Source organism: the organism of the source record quoted next (genome assembly GCF_019968955.1).
Source record: "MAG: Porospora cf. gigantea A chromosome Unknown PgA_NODE_40_length_57433_cov_351.351, whole genome shotgun sequence".
In the NCBI taxonomy this organism is placed as follows: domain Eukaryota; phylum Apicomplexa; class Conoidasida; order Eugregarinorida; family Porosporidae; genus Porospora; species Porospora cf. gigantea A.
Window position 1 is genome coordinate 39,365 of NW_027151679.1, and position 18,069 is coordinate 57,433.

An 18,069-nucleotide genomic window follows, 5' to 3' on the forward strand; every position below is an offset into this window, starting at 1 on the left:
CATGAAAGTTAACTATAACTCTAACTCAACGACGCAATCCTACCTACTTGTTATAAACACCAACGATTCAACCTACCCGTCACGAATGCTAAATTCCCCATTCAACTCCATGCTGATTTTAGGTTTGCTTACCATGGCTTGGGGGTTGCAGGAAGGGCGACTTTCTGTAAAGGGAGAAGTCGCATTTGACAGGCGACCTAGCAGCCTGGCTCACGGCACGAAGATGGAAGTGCGTGTTAAGGACTCAACGCGAGTAGTCAGGGATCTGGGCCGGTTCGAGGCTTCTCTGGGCGGGCCTGTGAACTTGGAGACGTTCCAGTTTGAAGTGGAAGTGGACGAAAAGGACGTCAAGAGAGGCAGCGCCGTTTATAGCCTGGATGCCAACGTAATCGAGCCTAGCGGTCGTCATTGGAAAAGCTTGGGTGGCCAGGAAACGTTTAAATGGGATGAAGAGCCAACAACCTCAGGCGTCGTGGCCGTGACACCGATGCAGAAGACTATTATACTTGGCAGCGTCCGGTTCCGAGAAGGTGAACGACCTAAGAGGTTGATGGGCGACTCGACTCTACACGTAGTTATCGAGGATACGGCACGTGCTGACGCGGCAAGCATCGAAATCGCTAGCTGGGGTCGAGTGATCCGAGCAGGCGAAACGATCAACCCTCTGACGCTTCGCTTCCGAGTGGCTGTACCTCAAAATAAAGTGCGCCTGGGTCGGGAGATGTGGTACTCAGCCAGAGCGTCGCTGCTGGAGCCCAACGGAAGACAATGGTTCACAACCACCCACCAGCAGGTGGTGTTCACCGGCGAGTCTCGGCAGACACTAGTCGTGGACGTGGAGCAGACACGTTATGTGGAGGTTGACGAGTCCGCCATCCCTGACTGCATCGAATGCCCTTCCCGAAGGCTACTTGAGATGACGCTACACGAATGACGTTTACGACGTGCATAGACACTTTGAGGCATTTGCGAAATTTGAGCATGTATCGATTGGGAAAGCGGTCCCCGCTGCTTACTTTAGAAGACCAGGGCCTGTCGGAGCTCTACAGTTTAGCACACTCCACCGAGACCTCTGAGGCGCTATCGTCGTTGTGCCTGTCCTCCTGCGGCACGACATTGGCCACCGTAGCTCCAGGTGTGTGCTCCTTGTGGAAGCTTAGCGACATGAAACCGCTAGTTAGCTGGAAACTGCCTAAGCCGACCAGGGAGCGGTTGAGCTCGGCTCACTTCAACCCCACGAACACTTTGGTGCTAACTAGCAACGCCTCCGAGGCTGTCTCGTTGCACGACTCCCGAGTACCTGATATCGTGGCACATTGGGGCTCTGGCGGTCGCGCGGTGCTACGAGCGACCCTCGAGGTCCCGCCGAGCTTCAAGTCCGTGATGCAGCCAGTCGACGACACGGCTACTGACGCGCGGTTCGTGTCGGAGTTGACAGCTTGCGTGGCTAGAGTAGACGGGTCAGTTTGGCACTACGATCTGCGGACTTTCGGTGCATTGGCAGCCACCGTCGTGTTTTCCGATGGCCTACTGAGCCTCGTCGGCAACAACGCGGGTCGCTTGGGCGCGGCGGCCACTTCGGGCCATCTACGGCTGCTGGCCTGCCCCGAGCTCGGCATCCTTCAGACGCACTCCTGTGACAAGCCCAGTCGGGGCGTGGCCCTCAGCGAATCAGCCCCCTTCGCCGCCTTCACCCTGGAAGCGGGCGCCGTCCGCATCTGTGACCTGGTTCGTGGAGGGTGGCGTCAGTTCTCCAGTGGAAAGACAGCGGCCTCCGCAGATCTGGAGGCCCTCATCTCTCGTTACACCCAGCCAGCGCGAGTGATCCCCGCCTGGTCAGGGAGCAGGCTTTTCGTTCCCTCGACACGCGGACTGGCTGTCTATGACGCCGTCGCGGAGCAGTGGTTGGCCACTCTGACGACGGAGCCTATGACGCTGGTGCACTCCGCTGGCTCGCTGGTGGTTGCTGCGAGCGCTTCTGGTCTACATTCATGGCGCAAGGTTACCTCGTGATTGATGGCGTGTACAGCGCAGACATATCTAGAAGACTGGGATCACAGCACACTTTCAATGCTTCCTCGTCAGTCTTGGGGGGGAGACCCTCAGTCAAGGACATGTTAAGCGTCTCTAGCTTCGCAATGATGGCCGCTGCTTCCTGTTCAGGCAGCATTCGCGTCCAGCGTTTGCGAGCGAAGAAGATGTCCTTCTCGAACCGCTCTCGGAAGCTCGCAGCGTCCAGACCAAATTCGCGACAGGCCTTCATCAATTTTTGTTGAAACGTGTCGAACTCTGCCTCCGATGAGACCTCCTGCCAATGTGCAGACCAGAACGCCACGAAGGTTTCCAGCGCTAGCGCCGGGTACACGCGGAACTGTGTCGGTACATGCCGTCACTCACATCGACGAGATCCAGATGGCGGCACATGTCGACGGTCTGCAGCAGCTTTTCGGGCGGAGGGGGTCGGAATCTGGAGCACTTGTTGAAATTTTCCAACGTCGGCTTCTGAAAGCCGCGCATCTGCTCCTCGTACGCGTTGTTGATCTTGTCAGCGACAGAACCCTCAGATACCCCTGCAAGCGCCGCTTCGAGCTCGACCCCCACGTCGAATGGCCTCCAACAGTGGGTGCTTGAGGGTCCGTGCTGTTTGTGGATGAACCGACGCAGGGCCGAGAGGTCCAGCCCCGCGCGGTCCTCTATGAAATCCAGCGGCGCCTTGAAATACGCGAGCGGAAATCGCGCCTGTAGAACGCGGTTTGGCACTATGAAGCACCCAAGGAGAACAGGTGGGTTGGTCTTTAGTCGGGGAGCGCTTGCCACCACAACCTTAAAAAGGTGCGTGGGAGCAGCGACCGCGTTGCGGCCTAGGACGCTGTACGTGACCGTGTTCTGCGTCTGGTACTGTGCCGCATCTCACCCGGATTCTAGTCCGATTGTCTATGAACTTTGTCATGGAGTCGCCTACCTTGGGGGGGTTCGCTCGAACGAAGTGGGGCGTGTGCAGCGCGGCGTGGTCCTTGACGAATGACTCGAATTTGTCAGGGAGGTACAGAGGCCCTGACAACACATGAACCGTCTTGTAGTGTGCCAACAGACAACGGCAGAGGTACTCTAGCACGCGCCATACTCCAGCGTTGTTTTGGTAGAGCTGAGGCAAGATATTAGCCTCCAGTCGAAACGTCATGTCCATATCTGTTTGGTCGTTTTTGTGGTTGCCTGCCGCCGCCAGGTGTCCCCGAGTAAACCCTGAACCTAGGTAGTCGTCGTTCCCTGCCCTCCACTGTCTGAAGCCGTGGTTGCAGGATGTGAAGATGCTTTTACCTCTGTTGGCGACTGGCTGCAGTTTCTCTGCAGTCAGTCGTTCGGCCACCCATTGAGGAGTTTTCATCGATGGTGAGAAGGATGCGAGGTATGCCTATGGTCACAGAGATTTTACCTCACGTTGTTCAGGTAGAGGTGATCTGTTGAAGGCAGCTGTCTGGAGGGAAAGTGCTCAAGAACCCTCCTATCTCGCACACGCACGTTCTGAAGACAGATATCGTACCGTTTCGGAGTAGGTCGACATCTGAAGAGGTGACAGAGGTTCATCAATAATTTAGTTTTCTCAGAGCCCGCCAAAAACCAACCCCTCATCTCCGAGGAGTCTTCGAAGTGCGATTGTCGTGGATCACCTCGCTCTCTCTCTTGCTCGAGCTGGGGACGACGATGGTCGCCGCTCGCAACCAACGAGACAGGGCGACCACCAAAGACTCCACAACGTGCTCAATCCGAGCTAGGCGCGTGTCGAGTGCGATCAGCTGCTGACGAATATCCACATCTGCTGGCCCCTCATTGAGGCGCTCTGCTGGCCTCTCATCGAAGGACGGACGCTGTGGCTGCTCATCGAAGCTCTCATTAAAAGCTGGCCTTTCATCGAGGGAGGGGCGTTTTGCCGGTTTCTCGTCGACTGATGAATACTGAGCTGGCCTCTCATCGAAGGACGGTCGTTTTGCCGGTTTCTCGTCGACTGGTGAATACTGAGCTGGCCTCTCATCGAAGGACGGTCGTTTTGCCCAGACTATGGCATCTAAGAACGGATGAGCATGAGCAGCATCACTGGCCAGGAAGGGCCGGTCCCACAGGACGTCGGGCGTCAAACGGGACGACGCGAAGCCCATAGAGGTTTTAGCCAGAGCGGCGTACGGCTGGTAGGACGCGTGAATGCCGATGTGTGGAAGTGTGACGCCTCGAAATAGCTGCCTAACCCTAGAGCAGGCTGCTTTAAACACCTTGACGTCGTTCTTCTTGGAGTCCTGGTGTTCAAGTTTCACCAGTACAGGACAAAACGACCGAGACGAGTGGTCGAGTCGGACCACCCAAAGGGCCTCAGCTCCTCCAGACTCCAATGTCAGCTGTATGTTGTTGGATTGAATTCTAGTTCTTGCAGTCTCCAAAAACATGACCATCCGCAGGTCAGGTGCTGCCCGCACGGCGTTGAGCATCACGCGCTGAGTGTCCTCGCTCAAGCCATCTCGGTGCAAATGCAAACAGACGCTTTTTACACCCTCATAACTGAGTGGTGCTGCCGTAGCGACTGTGACTCCCCTACATGTCAGCAGCCCACATCCGTGCTGATTACTTGACGAGCGGCAGGCAGCGGCCCGAGACATAGTATCCAGAACCTTCCACAAGGCATTTTTTCCGCGAAGTGCGACAACAAGGCATACGATACGTGCAGCCATAATGGACGAATTTCAGGAACAGACCTCCGATCTGCGCATCAAAGCGTTCCAGCGCTAGAGGGAGGCGGTCACCGTCGAAACGCATTTTCGTGGGAAATAGCAAGCACGTCATCTATCATTCACAACATGCTGTCGCTCACACACCAGTCTAAACTGCGAAAAGTTAGATCACAGTCATTCACTCCAACCGCCGTCGTTTCAGTTCCGACTCCAAAGTCTCCTCCGCATGGTCGTGCAGAAGTGTTGCACTCGCGGCTATGGGGTCTTTTCTCTCGTTCTCCAGCGGATTGTAGATCTCTGAGCTAGGGAACTCGTCGGAGCTATGGACGCTATCAGTATTGCCGGGGGCGGATGAGTTGGCGGGTGTGGACGTGTCCAAGGGTACCTGGAACATCTCCGGTTCTTCAGTCGTTAACGCGCTCATGCTGCTAGTTCCGTTGCAGCCTGAATGATCAGACGCACCAATGGGGGGTGCGAAACCGGAGGAAGCGTTGGTTTCAGGCACTCCTACTGGCGGGAAGGGGTCAGCCAAGGCACATGGACGCGGTACGTGCAGATTTGCCGGGGCGCTGTCCATGTGAACGTCATACTTGCTGTCGGTCTCCACGGAGATGGGAGAATCTGTGAGGCTCATTGAGCTTTTCACAATGGAAGTGTCAGCAGAGTAGCCATAGTCTTCCGAAACAGAAGGTTCAGTTAGTGGGGTTAGCGGCCTGGGTAGAGGACTCTCTTCCACGAAATCATTCGCGTCAGCGGCCTGTTCGGCGACAGGTTCCTTGACGGTTGTCTCCGGGTTGCCTGGAGGGTCAGCCACTTCCTTCCAATTCTCGGAGATCTCGAGCCCCACAGGTGCAGTCAGTTCCTTCATATCAGTTACCTCCTCGGACTCCCTCGCCTGTATATAGCTGGACTCCGCACCCCTCGAGTTCGTATCAATGTCCACCTCTTCCGCAAACTCCCTCGCCATGGCACGAGTCTCCACTTCCTCTGCGGGCTCCCTCGCCATGGCACCAGTCTCCGCCTCATCCGTGGGCTCCCTTGCCATAGCACCAGTCTCCACCTCCTCCGTGGGCTCACTCGCCATAGCGCCAGTCTCCTCCTCCTCCGTTAGCTCACTCGCCATAGCGCCAGTCTCCTCCTCCGCGGGCTCCCTCGCCATAGCACCAGTTTCCACCTCCTCCACGGGTTCCTGCACCCCAGGGTGACTCACTCTAAGGTTCGTGGCTGGCTGCGGTGTCTCTGTAGGTTGTTCCATGCGCGTTGTTTCCTGCTGCCAATTTTGATATGGCTCCACAAGCCATGAGATGAAGGGCTCAAGAACTGCCTCTCGCTCGTCTTTCCTGATGCGATGCACCGCAAACACAGCTAGGAGTGAATTTAGCTCGTTCATTTTCAAAGCGCCGCAGAACTCAGACATCCGGGTCGTTTGCTCCCTCTGTGCCTCTTCAGGGTAACCACAGAAGTCATATATGGATGCTAGGAGGTCGTCTGGGTTGTCTTTGACACCAAATAGTAGGCTGTGGATTAGCTGCAGAAGGTGCCGCCGGGGACGTCTCTGGGTCTTACCCACGAAAACGGGCACGTCTCCCAGCCTACAGCCTGTTCCAGCTGGAATTACCACCACTTCAGGGCCGAGTTGGTCAGTAATTCGTTGAGATGGTCTTCTGGTTCGGGTGGATCTCCTAACGTCCGTATTCTGAAGATGAAGATGAAGGGATTAACTCACAGACATCAAACCAATTTTTGCCGGAAAAATTCACAGAATATGTCTAGGTACGCGTTGACGCTCTTCCAACCCATCTCAGCCCGTAATTGGCTGCTTCGATTGCTACACAACAGTTTCCGGTTCACAAAAGACTCGTCGTTCACGAATGACGTAAGGTGATTCACACGACTGGTAAATGATGGATATGCCAGGTTTGTGTCACCGTGGAGCTTCATAGGTAGGGCGGTCTGCAACACGAAGTTTGTCCAAAAATCCATCAATATTGAGCTGTGGCAATGAGCTTTCTCGTCCGAATCAAACGATCGAGGGATGAGACTCCTCGGCGCTCCCTACTGGTGTCGCCACCGCTGAAGAAACGTCCGTGTCTGAATGACGTTCGATTGCTAGAGTACTTCGACTCCATAGAGGACGGCGAGCAATTGGCTGGAGTCGTCCAGAAATCGCTTGCTCTGGGGCGCGGCTGCGCTCCTAAAACCGTACTCGAGGTTCCTGCCTCGTATGAAGAACGAATCTACGAGACAACCAAGCGGGAAGAAGTGCGTGGAGCCCTGTTGAAGTTCAAGGATCAGCATAACCAGACCAACCGCCAAGTCGTAGAGGTGAATGACGAGAAGGTCGTCGTAGTGGATTTGGAGCGTAAGCGGCTTGGTGGCCTGCTGGAGGCGGATTCCAAACGCATTAGGAAACGAAGCCGAGAGGAGCAGTTTGTTTTTGACGTCTACAGGGTCTCTACCAGCTTCGACGCGGCCACTGAGGCTTACTCGAAGGAGCACATGCTGGCTGACCATGTGCTGGACCTATTGCGAAATGACGACGAGATAATGTTTGCCGAGCTGAACGCCAACGAGAGCTTATTCTACAGTGGTGGGCTTACCTCCGACAGCGAGCCCTACGAAGACGAGTCCCTCCATACGCAAAGCGACTACCCCGAGGCCAGCTCGTCGCATGAGACTTTTGATGTTGACAAGGACCAGATGGATTACACATCGGAGATTCCGGACTCAGGGTCAGACAACGACAGGTGGCGGGTTCGAGACTTCCTCGACGGGATAGACAAGGCGCCAGTGGAGTTGGATGCGCTGACGAGCGAGGACTCAGACGTATTTGACGAGGACCCGTTTGCTTTACAGTATCACAACAGCGCGCCAGCCTTCCCTGAGGCCCCTGCGCGTGTCAGAGATAAGCTCGTAGAGCGACACTTGGACGACCCGGATGATTGGATGTCGCGCCTGATGGCACTGGAGAAAGCGGAAGAAGAGTGGGAGAGCAAGCGGAAGAAAAAAGCTGTGAAGTCACAGAATGAAGTTCGCAAGCAAATTCGTGAATACATGCCGTACTAAAACCATCATTTGGTGATGGTGTCTGATGATCTCCTGTCCACTGCTCTTAACGGTCATAGACCGGCCCTTGACCTCAGACGCGACTTGGTGGACCGGAATGTCTTTGTGTTCCACATTCCCGACACGTGGACTGATGAAAATTTACAAGAGGCCTTCCGACCGTTTGGCCTTATTCTCGCTTGCACCGTAATCCGACAGTCGGACCTGACCTCGAAAGGGTACGGCTTTGTTTGCTTTCAGAGTAACAAAGATGCGCGAGCAGCCGTGGCAAAAATGAACGGCCTGGTCGTGGGTCCGAAGAGGTTGAAAGTCAGCCTCAAGCAAACCCCAGAGGCCTGTCAGAAGGCCCAAATTCAGCAGTTGGTCCGGCTGTCACACAACGAGGAGCTCGTGGACAGCGTCCGAGACTGTACGTTGTTCGTGTTCTACCTACCAAGCTCGTGGGACGATCGGCGACTGTCAGACGAGTTTTCGCGATGCGGGCAGGTGACCCAATGCAGAGTGGCACGGGGGGTTGGCGGCTCCTCTATGGGTTACGGATTTGTCACCATGGATACGGCGGCAGGCGCGGCGCGGTCCATCGCGATGTTGAACGGCCTGGCTGTGGATGAGAGTAAGAGGCTCAAAGTCTCGTTAAAGAGGCGTCCAGCGCCTGTTCACGGACCCCACACCGTTTTCGTGTTTCACTTGCCCAGCTGGTGGATCGAGGCGGACCTGGAATCTGCGTTCTCTCATGTCGGCTCCATATCCGCAGCTGTCATACCACGAGACGCAGAAAACCAGCCTCAAGGGTACGGATTCGTGTCATTCAGCACCGAAGAATGCGCTCTGCTCGCCGTCCGCAACATGGATGGGGCCGCCGTGTCCAGCCGGAAGCGACTGCATGTGTCCCTCAAGAAGGGCCTATCGTAGGTTCGGTTGGCAAACATCAGTAGTGTCCAGATCCAAGAAGAAGGGATGCGTGAGAGCCTCCTGCAATGTGATGCGGTTGCGAGGATCTAGCTGGAGCATGCGCAAGAGCAACCGCGTGCCTTCGAGGTCCCCAGGAGACCTGCAACGAAGCTGAAGCGCCCGAGAGAACACGGAGCCCAGGCTGGAATGTGATCCCGCGAATCTCACCTAGCGTGTGCCTCCACTTTTTCTGAGCTCAGGACGGCTGCCTTTAGAGCTGGCGCGAGGTGCGCAAACAGAGGGTGGTTATCGTAAGCCTCGAGGTCGATGTCCAGGAAAGCAAGGATCTGGTGGAGCACTTGCAACTCGTTGCGTGCGAGGAAGAGAGGACGGTCCCGAAGGACCATCTCGGCGAAGACGCATCCTGCTGACCACACGTCCACAGGCGTCCCGTAGGTTTGCAATCCAAGAAGCAACTCAGGGGCCTTGTACAGAAGACTTCCCACACACAGAGAGTTAACACCTGCTGTCTGTCGGAGACGCGTGGCATGCCCGAGGTCTCCCACCTTAACCAAGGGAGCGATGACACCTGAGATGAAAACGTTGGCTGGTTTTATGTCTCTGTGCATGATGCCTTCCTGGTGCATGGCGCTTATACCCGACAGCAACTGGTACAGTATCAACTTCACGTTCCCCATGGTGAGCTTGCCTGGCTCCTCACGTATATATGCTGCCAAGTCTGTATCCATGAACTCAAAAGCGACCTCGAGCTTTCCATAAGAGTAGTTCACATCTATGACTTGACGGATGTTGGGGTGTTTCAAGCGTCTATCAAGAATTCCTTAGAGGCTTACTTGCTGTACACGATCTCCCTCAAGGTAACCGCGTCCATTCCTGAACTGGCGAAATCGGCTTTCCCCTGGAAGAAGGTCTTCCATGCCACTCGTCTACCCGTGGCTTTCTCCACTGCGAGGAAGACATGTCCGAAGGCACCTTGGCCGACCTGCGTCTTTCGCTCATACTTGTCACAGAACATTTAAATTAGTCACTCAGACGTTGCACTTTGTCTCAGCTGCAACCTTCCGGCGCGTCCCTGGGATTCACTGAGATGTTCTGGGCCTTCGCCTTTGTGGTCTTCATGGCTGGAATTAGCCTTAGCTTCATGGCTGGAATTAGCCTTAGCTTCATGGCTGGAATTAGCCTTAGCTTTTTGGGTGGAATTAGTCTTAGCTTTTTGGGTGGAATTAGTCTTGGCTTTTAGTGGCTGAGCCTTAGCTTCATGGGTGGCGGAATTAGCCTTAGCTTTTTGGGTGGATTTAGCCTTAGCGTCATAGGTGGAATTAGTCCTAGCGTCATGGGTGGAATTAGTCCCAGCGTCATGGGTGGAATTACCCTTAGCGTCATGGGTGGAATTAGGCTTAGCGTCATGGGTGGCCATCGTTCCGTATTTGGCCTCCAACTCCGGTTTAAGCCAGGCCTCGAGATCAAAGTGTGTCGTGCGGAACCGTGGCAACTTGGCGACGGCTGCAACCAGTAAAAAAACCGAGAAGACACGCATTTGTTAATTTCGATCACGGCTCAGCGGTTTTCACAGTCAAACATCCGCTAAGTCGCTGGGAGCAGTGCTGGCAGCACCCATCGGACTCTACGAGCTTGGTAGCACAGGGGGCGCAGCACAACATGTGCCCACAAGGGGCGAACGCCGTGGTGCGCCGCGCCGTTGAGCACACCATACAGGCCTCTGCGCCCCAATGCCGCTCACTCATCTCGACGGCTCGCTTTACGATAGATCCGAGGAAGGGGTGTCTTGCGGCTCGTTGAAAGGTCTCAAGCTCGTTGGCAAGCTCTTGGTTCTTCAGCTTGAGGTAGGCTGACTCTCGTCCCAGGGCTCTCAGTGTGGTGTTCTCCCATTTCAGGTCGGACACCTTTGACTGCAGGAAAGAGTGTGTCTTCTTGAGACCCAGAAGCGAGTCGGCCAAGGTTCTACAAGAGGTGCAGTTGGGATCGGCTTGGTTCAGCAGGGCTTGCGTCAGTACGCATTCTACGGGGTCAGACAGCTCGCTCTTCGCAATCGGCGATGGCAGTACTTCTATTGACGCTGCTTTCGTGCACGGCAGCGTCGCCACTACAGGTCGGTCTCGCATTTTAGTTTGGTCTGTCGTACGTGACACTTCAGTGATGACGTAACAGGATGGATTCAGAATCTTCCGTCTGTTGACCCCCCCAAGAATCAGGAGCTTGTTGTAAGGGGGTCCTAGACAGGCACCGGTCACGTTGGTGCCTGCGGGGAGCTCTCCCCCCGGATGGTGCAGTAGAAGGGTAGTGTCGCCTAGCGCTGGTACGGACACCTTGCGTGTCGAGTTGGGTACCAGCACGCGCAGCAATCTGTACGTCAGCGTGCAGAAGTCCATGATCAGCAGTTCGGGGAGGGGGTCGTCGTCTGAGCCCCAACCGCCGTACATGAATATGCAGTCGTCGAACACGACCCCCTTTGCCCCATAGCGCGGACGCAACATCGTCTTCGGGTTAGAATGGTCCGGGAGGAACTCCACTAGCGTCCACTGACCGTGGTCATAGCGCCACGTGTCGTTGAAGACCTCCCTTCCGTCAGTGCCGCCAAAAATATAAAGGCAGCCACCCCAGTGGACCATGCAGTGCCCGAATCTAGCACAGGGTCCGTGATCAGCACACGGTACCTCCGACCATTGTAAAGTTGACAGGTCCAGCATCCAAAAGTCCTTGATCAGCATGCCAGGTGCCCTTCGTGAAGAGTGACAATGACCTCCGTGCACATAGAACTGGCTATCCACAATGCACGAGGCGTGCCGTGCTCTCCCTGGTGGCTGACGTCCCTTGGTAGCCACGTTCGTAGACTGCCCTGAGTCCTGCTGAATCATCCATAGGTTGCTGAAGAGTCCTCTAGTGTGGGGGCCTCTACCGCCATATATAAACACCTGTCCCAAGCCGCAGTCCATTGACATGCCCGCCAGAGGCTCCGGAGAAAGACCCGGGGATACGGCGCTACGAACCGACCCGTCGGAGTTCAGCAGGACCAGCTGCTCCCGGAATATAGCGTCCTTGCTGTAGAAATTGAATTGGTCATGGCCACCGAAAATGGCGTAGCCCTCGTTCACCGCACAGCAGGCCATATGAAAGCGCGAGATGTGAGAGTGGTCGTGCTGCTTAACCCCGACGTAGTCCTTAAGATCTCCCGAGGAGTATTTGTCTTTCTTTGCTGGCCTCTGCCGTTCGCTCTGGGAGTCTACGTGGACCTTGGTGCTCATATTAGTCGATTTGCGTCAGTGATTTCATTTGTGAGTCACACAGACTCTGCGGTTCCCCTGCCTAGGGGACGATCGGTTGCTGGTGGGCATTGGTAACTCCCCACACGGAATGCATCTCATGGAAACCTTATTATTCTTGGTATTTCGTAATCAGTATCAATCACCATGCAGATTCCTCAAGGCTTCGCGACCACCAACTCTCAGACGACCCACTACGGCCAGACTTATGGGACTCACCTTCCTCCCGGTCTCTACCAACCCAAGGACACCGTCTACGTCCCCCCAGGTCATTCACTGAAGCATGGAATCTCTCCTATTTACAAGCAGGAGGCTGTGCCCACCTTTGAAGCCGACGTGCAGTGGCAGCTTAGCCCCGTGCATGCCGCCAGGTCCCGCGGATCCTCTTTCAGCTCGAGTTCCTCCACCTCCGACGCAAAGCCTAAGAAAACTATTCGGGTCCGCACCCGTAAGATGTATAAGGGCTGCTGCGGTGGCCGCACCTGTTGTGGAGCCCTTTGCGGCACTTGCTGCAACAAGCCTTTGAAATGCGGGTCCAAGCTCTGCTGCGCTGAGACCGCCTGCCGTTGCTGTGCGGATCGCCCCTCCGATGTGGGGTCTTACGCTCACACAGGCAAGAAGTCTAACAAGTGTTGCTGAGTGGACTGTTGTTGAAAATTTCGCTATACGTGTCAAAATAATGCCTACGGGAATCTTGAAGCAGCAAACGGATTTCAGCCTGTCTATTGAGAGCGACCGTTCCATTCGGCTGCCCAGTCCGGAGGGGTCACCTAAAGAGGTGGAGGTAGAGGTGGAAGTAGAGGTGGAGGTAGAGGTGGGGGTAGAGGCTCCGGCAAATGAGCCGCTCGAGATTACTCAGCCGACTCGCCGTGACAGAGCTCGTTCCGGAATGACAACTGGCAGATCCACCAGACGCACTGGAGTCAAGGACTGGGAGGCTCAGAAAGTTCTGCAGAGCAGATCCACGGTACCTCCAGCTCATGCACTTCGGCAAATCATTCTCCGCGGGGAGCGTGGCAAGCGCCAGCGCCTCGTAAAGCACAGACTCCCAAGCGAGAGGGTTTCCGACAGCGACTATGACTCAGATTCGGACGACTATGAACCGGATCGCCGGACCCCTCGGCAGAAGTATTTGTTGCGCGGTGTATCTCGGTCGGTCATCCGCCAGCTGCGGTCGCTGCAGCAGACGGACCCCGACCGCGTCCTGTGTATCACTGACGCGATAAGTCGTCGGCCGCGACCACTAACATTCGGACAGTCGGAGCTCCGGGACTTTGATGAGGTGCTGTTTATCCCCCCCTTCGACACGATTCGGGTCTTGACGACGAGTTGGTTAGGCTGCTCAACTCGGGATTCTAGCCCAGTGACTGCCTGCTCTCAGCTGACTCTCCCGAAACTCAAGCGCAACCCGCGTCGAGAACTCTGGCGTGAGACCCGCCGCCGCAAAAGGTTGAAGCGCTGGATGGAGCGGATCCGAGTGAGAAACAAGGGGAGGGCATGCGTGTCTGAGCTAGCTCAGCTGTTCGAACGCAAAGAGGCACATAGAAGACGGCGGTCTGGCCCCGCGGTTCTCACCGATGAGCGCGACGGGGAGACCATCGGCAGCGAAGGGGAGACCATCGGCAGCGAAGAAGAGACCATCGGCAGCGAAGGGGAGACCATAGGCAGCGAAGGGGAGACCATAGGCAGCGAAGGGGAGACCATAGACAGCGAGACCGACAAGAGCGAGGCATCGCCTTCTGAAAGCTCAGAGGTCGCCTCTGCATCACCAACAGAGAAAGGCTCATCACAGGCAGCAAGCAGTTCATCACCAGAAGAGGTCTCATCGCCAGAGGCAACCGAGTCCTCCCGGCCTCATATGGGCCTAGCGCGGATGAAGACTACTATTGCAAGATGATGTGGGGCTGTATCCCCTACACAGAAATTAGTAATCTTAATAACAATGAAGTATTCTGCAGTCCTCCTCGTGCTGACAGCATCTGCTGTCGACTGTTCGGCCATAACCAGCTGTGAGCGGTGTATTGCGCAACCTAGCTGCAGTTACTGCGGCACTACGCTCTCGCTGCTCAGTGGCTTCCAGCCCGGCTGTATGGAAGAGTCGCTGATAAGTCAGGCGTGCGAAGCGGCCGTGGGCTCCAGTATTTTACCCACTTGCAATTCGACGCGGATGGTCGTTCTTGGAGGACTGGCAGTGCTCACGAGTCTTCTTCTCTAACGCTTTTATAAATTTTCAATGAACTCCTTGCGCTAAATGTATGTGGATACGATAGTTGTGACTCATCTAGAACGCTCTATTTAGTCATTTTGATAATGCGAACCTCATCACGAGGGTTGCCGCTGTACGGTATGTGCCTGTCTGACACTCTATCTCATCCTTGCGCAGCTGATGGTTCGAGGTGCGTGAGTTCTAGTATGTGTTAGCAGAGAGCGTCCGACCCGAAGGACAGAAATGCCCACAAGGCACCTGGCGTAAGTAACCCGGAATCCTGGACACGCAGCCCACCTCTGACGAGGGAGAGCCACGCGGTCCCTCCGTTTTACCTGCCTAAGCCAAGAGACCAGGGATCGCAGGCGGATAGCCGTCGTCAGGGATCGCAGGTGGACAGCCGTCGTCAGGGATCGCAGGTGGATAGCCGGCGGCCTCGAAGCACGGTGGAACGACCCAAGGAACAGAGCAAGTCAAGATCCAAATCCTCGGGGACTCGTCACAGGAAGCGCCAAAAGGAAGTAGCGTGCTCGCCCATTTCAACTTTGAGCACGACCGAGTCCAAGGGGTCTCCGAATAGAACACAAACGTATGCGCAGGCGCCGAAGCCGCTCGCGAAGCCCATCGCGCCTTCAAAACCTCGGGTACTCCCTCGAGAGTCAGTCCCTATGGCTGGGCGGGCAAGACCCGCCGTCAAAGCTTTGGTTCGACCTCGAAGCCCGACCACGCCTCCAGCAGTGCAGCCCTTGCCAGTAACGGCCGGTCCCTCAAGAGGTACTGTTCGGCAGGCGGCTCCGCTGACAGGCATTCGTTCGTGGGTGCTCGATCTTGGTCCCACCTCCGTAGCTGCTGTACACACAGACAGAGGCACGGTCGTCCTGCAAGTAGAGGACTACAAAAACTTTCTTCGGAATGTCGAGTACTCCATGGCGGCGGGCTCATGGCGAAAATTCTGCCGCGCTCTTGGGCATCTGCTCAGTGATGGCACCGCTGTTCGCCTGCGTTGCGGGGCGCAGACGTTCGTGCTGACTCGCGACGTCGACCCTTCGCTAAAGGCGGAGCTGCTGCAGCGGCTGCAACGGTCGGACCCTTCTGTGCACGAGCTGACTGCGAAGCTGTCCATCACAACGCTGGCTTCGTTCATCAACTACACGGGACTCACGTGGAGGTCCAACAGCCTCGCCTCCCTCGTCGGTATTATGGAGTCCACGTACCAGGGCGCCTCCACAGTGTGTGACTTCGACGTCCCTTCTTTCCTGTTCCTCATGGCTGACTTCCCCGACCTATTCCCCGGCACAGCTGAGGCTTCGAGTAACTCCGTTGTCCGCGTACTAGGCACTGGGGGGGAGTCGACGGTATTTGAGATTCGCATTGCTGGCAAGCGCCGCGCTCTTAAGCCGCACATAAAGAGCACTGAGTACGACATCCTGCAGCATGTTCTAGTGGGGCCTGTGTTCCCGCGCGTGTGGGAGCCGATGAAGCTGGGGGGGCAATACCACTGCATGATGACGGTCATGGAGCACCTCAACGAGGCCGTCTCCGTCATTCCTGGCAATGGCTGCGCCCTGGGGCAGCTTGTGGTCGACGTTCTGCGGGACGTCTCCGCTCAGCTGGCCTACCTCCACAAGAACGGCATCGTTCACCGAGACGTGAAACCCGCGAACATCATGACACTGAAGCGGAGTGGAGGGCTGCAGAGGGTGCTCATAGACTTCGGTCTGGGATGCGGACCCGACGGACAGTCTAAGTACCAGCTCCGAGGCACCACAACCTACGCAGATCCGTGGCTCTTCGCTCGCGGCGCGGAGCCCTCCAACGATGTTTGGTCGTTGGCAGTGACGGTGGTGGTTATCGTTCTCACTCTGAACGACCAGACACAGGTACAGCGCCTCCAAATGAGTCTATCGTCGCTGGCCAGCAAGCTCCGGACCCAACATGAGATGCGGGGAAGGAGGCCTGTCGGTGGGGAACGAGTGGGACAGTCACTCAGATCTCCAGGAAGTCTATCTTGTATTACCCGAGTATGCGCGCACCTTCAACGACGCAGTCATGTGCAACCCGGCTTTCTTTGTGCATACCCCGCAGTTCACTGCCAGTCTGCGAAGCCTGTTGTATTCCATGAGCATGGAAACCAGGCGATTGTCGTCCGAGGAAGTGAGGTCAAGGGTTAATGGTCTTGGACGGTTGCTGTAACACGTGTGTGGATTATTTCATGAGTTTCGACGCTGTACTAGTGAGGGAGATTCTCCCGATGCGAAGTCGAGAAAGTTTGCTCAACCAAGGACCTACGGACGCGAAAACCCTCGATGGAGTAACGGAGGATGCGCCTTTCGTTGGAGGGCCTCCGGCTACTGACGCACCCCTCGAACCAGCAAAAGTCCCTAGGGAGGCATCAAAGGAGAATCGAGGAGTCTCAAGCGAGACCTACCAAGAGGTCTCAAGGGCGGCATCAAAGGAGCGTGTAGTGGTCTCAAGGGAGACATCAAACGAGCATCGAGGAGTCTCAAGGAAGACATCCCAAGAAGACTCAAGGGCGGCGGCGAATGAGAATCGAGGGGTCTCAAGGGAGGGGTTTTCAAGGGAAGTATCCCAGGAGCAGCGAGGTGTCTCAAGGGAAGTATCCCAGGAGCAGCGAGGTGTCTCAAGGGAAGTATCCCAGGAGCAGCGAGGTGTCTCAAGGGAAGTATCCCAGGAGCAGCGAGGTGTCTCAAGGGAGGTATCCCAGGAGCAGCGAGGTGTCTCAAGGGAGGGATCCCAGGAGCAGCGAGGTGTCTCAAGGGAGGGATCCCAGGAGAAGCAAGGGGTCTCAAGGGAGGGATCCCAGGAGCAGCGAGGTGTCTCAAGGGAGGGATCCCAGAAGAAGCAAGGGATCTCAAGGGAGGGATCCCAGAAATCCGCAGAGATGTCGTTTAAAGTTTCTGAGGAGTCCCAGGATGTTTCTCAGGCGGTGGCGCGTCAGGTGAGCTCAGTTATGTCCGCCGACTGGGCCCGAACTCTCTCCGAAGACGCCATCCGCTCTGGTTCGGATTGGGCATCGGTAGGTTTCGAAGAAGCTTTGCTTAAGGAATTAAGTCTTCCTGACGATTTTTTCAAATCGACGCCTCCCCACCCGGGTATAACGTCCGAGTTGGTGGACTCCGGACAAGTACAACTGGCAGGCGACCTTCTAGTGGCGGAGTTCGAAGCCGCTTTCGCATGGCTGCTCGAAGCCAAGGACGCTGTCGAAACGATCGAACTCGCGGGCGTCGGCGGCGCCGCTTCCATCGACGATGTGCTGGGAATAGTTCCCCTCGCTGAGCGCCTGGAGGCGGTCCGAACGAGGGTCTCGACCCTCGGACCCAATCGATTTAGTCGAGGAGTGCAAACGGATGAATATGTGCCAGAGTCCAGAGAGGACTTGACGAAGTTCCTTAGACAGGAAACAATGGTGGTGCTAAAAGCGCGAAGGCATATGCTAGAGCAGTCCTCAGACGATTCAGAACCCTGGACTGAGGCGATAAGTCGACGCGAAAGCAAGGAAGCCAGCGGTGAATCGCGAGTAGCTTCAGCCATCGCCTCTTTCCGCTCCCTGGGCCCCATGAACGACGCGGATATGGGCAGTACCAAGAAGGGTATCGCTTTCGGGGAGAGCAGGTCCTCTGATGAGCCTTCTGTTCGTAAAGGTATCACTTTCGAGGAGAGCAAGTCTTCTGAGGAGCCTCCCGCTTCTAAGGGTCGTAAGGGTATCGCCTTCAATGAGAGTAACTCTTCTGAAAAGCCTCCCCCTCCTAAGGGTCGTAAGGGAATCGCCTTCAATGAGAGTAACTCTTCTGAGGAGCCTCCTGCTTCTAAGGGTCGTAAGGGAATCGCCTTCAACGAGAGTAACTCTTCTGAAAAGCCTCCCCCT

General features: G+C 55.9%; 12 protein-coding genes across 24 annotated transcripts; 6 read left to right on the plus strand and 6 right to left on the minus strand.

Moving 5' to 3' along the window:
• Position 1: 1 nt before the first annotated feature.
• Positions 2 to 934, plus strand: KVP18_004902 (uncharacterized protein; the record flags this gene model as incomplete). Of its 2 annotated transcripts, none has more annotated exons than XM_067957968.1 (1): positions 2 to 934. In XM_067957968.1, one exon carries the CDS (start codon positions 2 to 4, stop codon positions 932 to 934), a length of 933 nt encoding a protein of 310 aa, XP_067808851.1. The 2 variants fall into 2 exon arrangements, with proteins under 2 accessions (XP_067808851.1, XP_067808850.1); XM_067957967.1 differs by having other exon boundaries at positions 110 to 934.
• A 47-nt stretch (positions 935 to 981) lies between these two features.
• On the plus strand, positions 982 to 2,013 carry KVP18_004915 (uncharacterized protein; the record flags this gene model as incomplete). Of its 2 annotated transcripts, XM_067957991.1 has the most annotated exons (2): positions 982 to 1,636; positions 1,668 to 1,825. In XM_067957991.1, 2 exons carry the CDS (start codon positions 982 to 984, stop codon positions 1,823 to 1,825), a joined length of 813 nt encoding a protein of 270 aa, XP_067808873.1. The 2 variants fall into 2 exon arrangements, with proteins under 2 accessions (XP_067808873.1, XP_067808874.1); XM_067957992.1 differs by having other exon boundaries at positions 982 to 2,013.
• KVP18_004909 (uncharacterized protein) lies at positions 2,003 to 3,385 on the minus strand (the record flags this gene model as incomplete). 3 transcript variants are annotated; one of them, XM_067957983.1, is made up of 3 exons in its annotated part: positions 2,003 to 2,371; positions 2,398 to 2,886; positions 2,915 to 3,187. In XM_067957983.1, 3 exons carry the CDS (start codon positions 3,185 to 3,187, stop codon positions 2,003 to 2,005), a joined length of 1,131 nt encoding a protein of 376 aa, XP_067808865.1.
• A 241-nt stretch (positions 3,386 to 3,626) lies between these two features.
• On the minus strand, positions 3,627 to 4,602 carry KVP18_004898 (uncharacterized protein; the record flags this gene model as incomplete). Of its 2 annotated transcripts, XM_067957957.1 has the most annotated exons (2): positions 3,627 to 4,548; positions 4,586 to 4,602. In XM_067957957.1, 2 exons carry the CDS (start codon positions 4,600 to 4,602, stop codon positions 3,627 to 3,629), a joined length of 939 nt encoding a protein of 312 aa, XP_067808840.1. The 2 variants fall into 2 exon arrangements, with proteins under 2 accessions (XP_067808840.1, XP_067808839.1); XM_067957956.1 differs by lacking the exon at positions 4,586 to 4,602 and having other exon boundaries at positions 3,627 to 4,478.
• A 294-nt stretch (positions 4,603 to 4,896) lies between these two features.
• KVP18_004914 (uncharacterized protein) lies at positions 4,897 to 6,450 on the minus strand (the record flags this gene model as incomplete). 2 transcript variants are annotated; one of them, XM_067957990.1, is made up of 2 exons in its annotated part: positions 4,897 to 6,414; positions 6,445 to 6,450. In XM_067957990.1, 2 exons carry the CDS (start codon positions 6,448 to 6,450, stop codon positions 4,897 to 4,899), a joined length of 1,524 nt encoding a protein of 507 aa, XP_067808872.1. The 2 variants fall into 2 exon arrangements, with proteins under 2 accessions (XP_067808872.1, XP_067808871.1); XM_067957989.1 differs by lacking the exon at positions 6,445 to 6,450 and having other exon boundaries at positions 4,897 to 6,135.
• Positions 6,451 to 6,719: 269 nt separating this feature from the next.
• KVP18_004896 (uncharacterized protein) lies at positions 6,720 to 8,696 on the plus strand (the record flags this gene model as incomplete). Of its 3 annotated transcripts, XM_067957952.1 has the most annotated exons (2): positions 6,720 to 7,777; positions 7,844 to 8,696. In XM_067957952.1, the coding sequence occupies 2 exons, from the start codon at positions 6,720 to 6,722 to the stop codon at positions 8,694 to 8,696; spliced, it is 1,911 nt and encodes a 636-aa protein (XP_067808835.1). The 3 variants fall into 3 exon arrangements, with proteins under 3 accessions (XP_067808835.1, XP_067808836.1, XP_067808837.1); XM_067957953.1 differs by lacking the exon at positions 7,844 to 8,696 and having other exon boundaries at positions 6,720 to 7,784; XM_067957954.1 differs by lacking the exon at positions 6,720 to 7,777 and having other exon boundaries at positions 7,800 to 8,696.
• Positions 8,697 to 8,899: 203 nt separating this feature from the next.
• KVP18_004889 (uncharacterized protein) lies at positions 8,900 to 9,711 on the minus strand (the record flags this gene model as incomplete). 3 transcript variants are annotated; one of them, XM_067957933.1, is made up of 2 exons in its annotated part: positions 8,900 to 9,503; positions 9,530 to 9,711. In XM_067957933.1, the coding sequence occupies 2 exons, from the start codon at positions 9,709 to 9,711 to the stop codon at positions 8,900 to 8,902; spliced, it is 786 nt and encodes a 261-aa protein (XP_067808816.1). The 3 variants fall into 3 exon arrangements, with proteins under 3 accessions (XP_067808816.1, XP_067808815.1, XP_067808814.1); XM_067957932.1 differs by lacking the exon at positions 9,530 to 9,711 and having other exon boundaries at positions 8,900 to 9,424; XM_067957931.1 differs by lacking the exon at positions 8,900 to 9,503 and having other exon boundaries at positions 9,526 to 9,711.
• Positions 9,712 to 9,720: 9 nt separating this feature from the next.
• KVP18_004918 (uncharacterized protein) lies at positions 9,721 to 10,233 on the minus strand (the record flags this gene model as incomplete). Its single annotated transcript, XM_067957996.1, has 1 exon — positions 9,721 to 10,233. One exon carries the CDS (start codon positions 10,231 to 10,233, stop codon positions 9,721 to 9,723), a length of 513 nt encoding a protein of 170 aa, XP_067808878.1.
• Positions 10,234 to 10,246: 13 nt separating this feature from the next.
• Positions 10,247 to 11,959, minus strand: KVP18_004911 (uncharacterized protein; the record flags this gene model as incomplete). The annotated part of the gene is made up of 1 exon (XM_067957985.1): positions 10,247 to 11,959. The coding sequence occupies one exon, from the start codon at positions 11,957 to 11,959 to the stop codon at positions 10,247 to 10,249; it is 1,713 nt and encodes a 570-aa protein (XP_067808867.1).
• A 165-nt stretch (positions 11,960 to 12,124) lies between these two features.
• On the plus strand, positions 12,125 to 12,616 carry KVP18_004907 (uncharacterized protein; the record flags this gene model as incomplete). The annotated part of the gene is made up of 1 exon (XM_067957977.1): positions 12,125 to 12,616. The coding sequence occupies one exon, from the start codon at positions 12,125 to 12,127 to the stop codon at positions 12,614 to 12,616; it is 492 nt and encodes a 163-aa protein (XP_067808860.1).
• A 40-nt stretch (positions 12,617 to 12,656) lies between these two features.
• KVP18_004894 (uncharacterized protein) lies at positions 12,657 to 13,874 on the plus strand (the record flags this gene model as incomplete). The annotated part of the gene is made up of 1 exon (XM_067957948.1): positions 12,657 to 13,874. One exon carries the CDS (start codon positions 12,657 to 12,659, stop codon positions 13,872 to 13,874), a length of 1,218 nt encoding a protein of 405 aa, XP_067808831.1.
• A 977-nt stretch (positions 13,875 to 14,851) lies between these two features.
• Positions 14,852 to 18,069, plus strand: KVP18_004890 (uncharacterized protein; the record flags this gene model as incomplete). Of its 3 annotated transcripts, XM_067957936.1 has the most annotated exons (3): positions 14,852 to 16,145; positions 16,174 to 16,337; positions 16,876 to 18,069. In XM_067957936.1, coding segments are annotated over 3 exons (2,652 nt in total), but the record flags the coding sequence as incomplete, so codon positions are not given.